The sequence below is a fragment of the Danio rerio genome, chromosome 3, assembly GCF_049306965.1.
Source record: "Danio rerio strain Tuebingen ecotype United States chromosome 3, GRCz12tu, whole genome shotgun sequence".
Taxonomy (NCBI): domain Eukaryota; kingdom Metazoa; phylum Chordata; class Actinopteri; order Cypriniformes; family Danionidae; genus Danio; species Danio rerio.
This window is the reverse complement of record NC_133178.1, coordinates 66,106,467-66,112,466: the sequence shown is the minus strand read 5'-3', so window position 1 is coordinate 66,112,466 and position 6,000 is coordinate 66,106,467. Positions and strand designations below refer to the sequence as shown.

Genomic DNA, 6,000 nt, shown 5'->3' with positions numbered 1-6,000 from the left:
GTTTTTAGTCCAAAAACATTAAAAAAAGAGCAGTTTTTCCCCTATCGAGGACTGACGCCTCCAACCAGGGTCCTGCTGATCTATAGGGTCCCACACATGGTTCTGAGCATCGTTTGTGGCACTAAAAATAGCCCAAGATGACTACTGGACACATTTTTTCGACACTATTCCTAACGTAGGCCTACACGCGGTATCTGTTACGGAGCATCAAATTCCTGTAAATGGTGAGGCTGAGAGTATATAAGGGGTCCGGACGGAGCCCTGGGTCACACCTCGACTAGCTCCTTTGCTTTTCACTCGCCTTAGACAAGCGCAAGGTGAGTTGTTCTGCAAGTGGATGAATGGGATTGTGGAATTATGTTCCAATTTGCAAGCCGGAAATCATCAAGGGAGTCTTTTTTTTAATTTGTATTATTTTTTACAAGAAGGCAATGATGCTTTTTTGACGTCAGAACGTTTTTCATATTGCGATTATAAAATAAAAAAATACTTAATATATTTAACAATTTTTAATATTTATAACGCTAAACAAGACAGAATATTTTTGAATAATCGAACGCTTTTCATATTTAGATTTTATAATAAAAAATATTTATGTAAAATATTAACGATTTTTAACATTTATAAAGCTAAACAAAGCTAAAAAATTTTGAGTAATCGAACGTTTTTCATATTTCAATTTAATGATAAAAAATATTTATGTAATATATTAAACGATTTTTAATATTTATAAAGCTAAACAAGACAGAATATTATTTAAATCAAACGTTTTTCATATTTCAATTTAAAAATCAAAAATACATATGTAATATTGTTAATGATTTTTATTATTTATAAAGCTAATCAAGACAGAATATTTTTGAATAATCAAACGTTTTTCATATTTCGATTAAACAAAATACTTAAGTGATATTTTTAAACAGTTTTTAATATTTATAAATCTAAAAAGGACAAAATATTTTGGAATAATCAAACGTTTTTCATATTTAATTTTTTTAAATGGATTTTTATATAATAGAATTTTTTTATATTTCTATTTGTAAAGCTGCGATGATGCGTTTATCGGTCATCAGATTTTGAAAATACCGTTTTTCACTGTGAACGTTTCTCAAATGTAGTTTTTTTAAATAAATACTTTAAAAATATAAAAAATATTAAACAAGTTAAACAAGATAAAACATTTTTTAATAATCAAACATTTTTTATATTTCGATTTTTATTTAAATTTTTAAATAAATTAAAAATTTCTTTTCGGCTTAGTCCCTTTATTAATTTGGGGCCACCACAGCGAAATGAACCACCAACTTTTCCAAATGTTTTTACGCAGCGGATGCCCTTCCAGTCGCAACCCATCTCTGGGAAATACTTATATATTATTTTTTATATTTATAAAGCTAAACAAGACAGAAATTTTTTCATATTTTTTTATTTAAAAATTTTCAGTTTTTATATATTTGTATATTTTTAAAAACAAACTTTTTTATTATTGATTTTTTTCAGAACATTTTACAAATATTTAATAGAATAATGTATTTTTTATATTAATAACGCTAAAAATGGAGATGACGCGTTTTACGGTCATCAGGTTCTTAAGTAATTAAACATTTTTCATATTTCGATTTTTAAAAATAAAATATTTTTATATTATTTTAGCATTTTATATTTATTTTAGCATTTCATTCATGCATTAATTTTCTTTTCTGCTTTGTACCTCTCAATTTCATTTTTAGTGTTTTTTTTTATTAATATTTATATAATATTATTTGTAATATTTATAAAACTAAAGAAGATCTAGATGATGCGTTTTCTTAAATATTTGAATGTATAATATATTTAGATTTCTTTTTAAATAAATATTTAAACACAATTTTCTTTCATATTTATAAAGTTAAACAAGGCGCTGATGATGTGTAATGGTCATCAGACTCTTCATGGAGATCCTCAAAAGCTTTTCATATTGTGATTTTAGATTTTTAAAGCTATGCGCATTTTTTAAGCTACACCTTTTATTATTTCATATTTGTATGATATAATCATATTTGTACACCTCAGATTATGAAACAGTTAGTTTAGGCGTGCTTCTAAAGTGAATTTAAATCGATCAGTCTCACGCCCTTTTGTTTTTTCTTTTTTGGAAGTTGCTATTTTTTTATTATTTGAGCAAACAGGAATACAAAGATGTATAATAACTGTGGTGCTCTCACATGTTACGTTTCCTTTAACTATGATGATTTCTGATGCCGAGAAATGTGAAAAGTGATGCTAAACACTAGCGGCGACATTGAGGATGACAAAAAACAAAAGCAAAAGGTCTAGTGAAGAGCTGCACTGCAAAAAATGCTGGTCTTACTTAGATTTTATTGTCTGGTTTCTAGTCTAAATATCTCACAATTCTTAAATCAAAAAGGATTTTCTAGACAAGCAAAACATATTGTCTTGTCTTAAGAAATAATATGCCAAAATTAAGTAAACAATCTGCCAATGGAGGAAGGAAAATATTCTTGTTTTTCTTTTTGACATGGGATTGCTCTGCTCCCCCTATTGGCGGATTATTTACTTGTTTTAAGGAGAAACTCACTTCATTTAGGCTCATTATTACTTAAAACAACACAAAATGTTGTGCTTGTCCAGAAAAAGCTTCTTGATTTAAGTTTTTTTTAGATATTTGGACTAGAAACAAGACTAAAACTCTAAGTAAGACCAGCATTAGTGTGTGTGTGTGTTCTTGTTGTGGTGTTTCTGACTGACTGTTGTGGGGTTTTGTTTTTCAGCTTTTTCAGATCGGAAGAATGGCCGTCGGTGCACTCCTCGCTGCAGCTGATGTTGATGCTGCTCTCGCCGCCTGCCAGGGTAAAAAACAGTAATATTACATGACATATAGCTCTGCATTTTAGCCCATCATGACTAGAGGAGACCTGCCAGATCAATGAAGGGAGAGTTCACTCACAATGCAAAAAAAAAAAAACACACACTTTCTGAATTAAAGATTTCATCTTCTAGTCCAAATATCTAAAACTCCTAAATCAGCAAGCATTTTCTAGACAAGCAGGAAAAGTAGTTTCGCTTTCAGAAATAACAAGTCAAAATTAAGTGAGTTTTTCCTTTAAAAAGCGAAATAATCTGCCAATAAGACGAACTAAACAATCTTGTTTTCACTTTAAATAAGCATGTTTACATATTAAATACCAGATTGGGAGATTATTAGCATATTTTAAGTAAAGAAAATCCTCAAATTACTCACTATTGACTCCAAAAGTGCATCCAAAGCTTTATGAGTTTATTTATTCCGTTAAACTTAAAAGAAGATACTTTGAAGAATGCCGAAAACCTGTACCCATTGACTTCCATAGTAATAATTATCTATTAAGTCATATAATTTTGTAAGTTGAACTTAATAACTGAAGATTCTTCTGTTTAACACTAAAGAAGATACTTTGAAGAATGCTGAAAACCTGTAACCATTGACTTCCATAGTAATAACTATATATTAGGAATATAATTTTGTAAGACTTTTAAATTGAACTCAATAATTGAGTGGATTCTTCTGTTGAAAACTAAAGTAATTATTTATTAAGTACTATAATTTAGTAAGACTTTAAATTTGAACTCAGAAACTGAAGGCTGAATTATATATATATATATATATATATATATATATATATATATATATATATATATATATATATATATATATATATATATATATATAAAATATATGAGTTTTTTCTTCTGTTGAAAAAAAAGAAGATACTTTGAAGAATGCTGAAAACCTGTAACCATTGACTTCCATAGTATTAACTATACATGAAGTAATATCATTTTGTAAGACTTTTAAATTAAACTCAATAACTGAAGAGTTTCTTTATTCTGTTGAACACAAAAGAAGATACTTCGAAGAATGCTGAAAAACCTGTAACCATTGACTTCCATAGTAGTAACAATATATTAAGTAATATAATTTTGTAAGACTTTTTAATTGAACTCGATAACTGAAGAGTTTCTTTCCTACATTTGAACACTGAAGAAGATACTTTGAAGAATGTTGGAAACCTGTAACCATTGACTTCCATAGCAGTAATTATTAATTGAGTTATATAGTTTTGTAAGACTTTTAAATTAAACTCAGTCACCGTAAGCTGACTTATACTCATATACGTATAAAATTTATGTTTTCTCTTCTGTTGAACAAAAAAGAAGATACTTTGAAGAATGCTTAAAATTTGTAACCATAGTAGGTAAAACAATGGAAGTCAATGGTTACAGCGCTTTTTTTCAGAATATCTTCCAGAAGTGCTACTTATTTTCCCTCAAGTGCTTCCAGAGCTTTATAAGTTTCTTTATTCTGTTGAAAACTAAAGAAGATACTTTGAAGAATGCTGAAACCTGTAACCATTAACTTCCATAATACAAAGTTATTTATTGAGTGATATAATTCTGTAAGATTTTACATTGAGCTTAATAACTGAAGTTTCTTCTGTTGAACACTAAAGAAGAATGCTGAAAAACCTGTAACAATTGACTTCTATAGTAGGAAAAACAATGAAAGTCAATGTTTACAAGTTTCTTTATTTTGTTGAACACTAAAGAAGATACTTTGAAGAATGTTGGAAACCTTTACCCATTAACTTCCATATTATTAACTATACATTAAGTAATATAATTTTGTAAGACTTTTAAATTGAACTCAATAACTGAAAGGTTTCTTTATTCTGTTGAACACAAAAGAAGAGACTTCGAAGAATGCTGAAAAACCTGTAACCATTGACTTCCATAGTATTAACAATACATAAAATGTAAACATTTACATTTAAATTGAGCTCAATAACTGAAGTTTCTTCTGTTGAACACACAAGAAGAATGCTGAAAAACCTGTAACCATTGACTTCTATAGTAGGAAAAACAATGAAAGTCAATGTTTACAAGTTTCTTTATTTTGTTGAACACTAAAGAAGATACTTTGAAGAATGTTGGAAACCTTTACCCATTAACTTCCATATTATTAACTATACATTAAGTAATATAATTTTGTAAGACTTTTAAATTGAACTCAAAAACTGAAAGGTTTCTTTATTCTGTTGAACACAAAAGAAGAGACTTCGAAGAATGCTGAAAAACCTGTAACTACTGACTTCCATAGTATTAACTACACATAAAATGTAAACATTTACATTTAAATTGAACTAAATAACTGAAGTTTCTTCTGTTGAACACTAAAGAAGATGCTTTGAAGAATGCTGAAACCAGTAACCATTAACTTTTATAATACAAAGTTATTTATTGAGTGATATAATTCTGTAAGACTTTTAAATTGAGCTCAATAACTGAAGTTTCTTCTGTTGAACATAAAAGAAGAATGCTGAAAAACCTGTAACCATTGACTTCTATAGTATTAACTATACATAAAATTTAAATATTTATATTGAAACTGAACTAAATAACTGAAGTTTCTTCTGTTGAACACTAAAGAAGATACTTTGAAGAATGCTGCAATACCTGTAACCATTGACTTCCATAGTAGGAAAACCTATTTTTCAGAATATCTCCCAGAAGTGCTATTTACTCTCCCTCAAGTGCTTCCAATGCTTAACGAGTTTCTTTATTCTGCTGAACACTAGAGAAGATACTTTGAAGAATGCTGAAAACCTGTAACCATTGACCATTTAATGGCATATTGTACTGTCTATGTGACAAATAAAACTTAGCTTTTGAATCGGTCTCTCCGCACAGCTGCCGACTCCTTCGACTACAAGTCTTTCTTCGCCAAGGTCGGTCTGTCAGCCAAATCTGCCGATGAGGTGAAAAAGGCCTTCGCCATCATCGACCAGGACAACAGCGGCTTCATTGAGGAGGAGGAGCTGAAGTGAGAATCACACTTACACGCACACCAATCAATGGCCTAGAATTAGCATGGATAGAGAGGACGTCTCCCCACCAATTTACACCCATTACCTTGTTCGCCAGGTCATCAAAATTTTTAGCCCGAGTCCGACCCGAAGCACA

The 6,000-nt window shown here is 29.4% G+C and overlaps 1 protein-coding gene across 1 annotated transcript in view; it reads left to right on the top strand.

The window, feature by feature from the left end:
* The first annotated feature begins 268 nt into the window (after window positions 1–268).
* pvalb1 (parvalbumin 1) overlaps window positions 269–6,000 on the top strand; it is an 11,819-nt gene continuing 6,087 nt past the window's right edge. Inside the window, exons 1-3 of the mRNA NM_205572.2 lie at window positions 269–317; window positions 2,772–2,850; window positions 5,728–5,860. Of these exons, the coding sequence (NP_991135.1) occupies window positions 2,790–2,850; window positions 5,728–5,860 (194 nt within the window). The 5' untranslated portion in view covers window positions 269–317; window positions 2,772–2,789. The remainder of the gene's footprint in view (window positions 318–2,771; window positions 2,851–5,727; window positions 5,861–6,000) is intronic.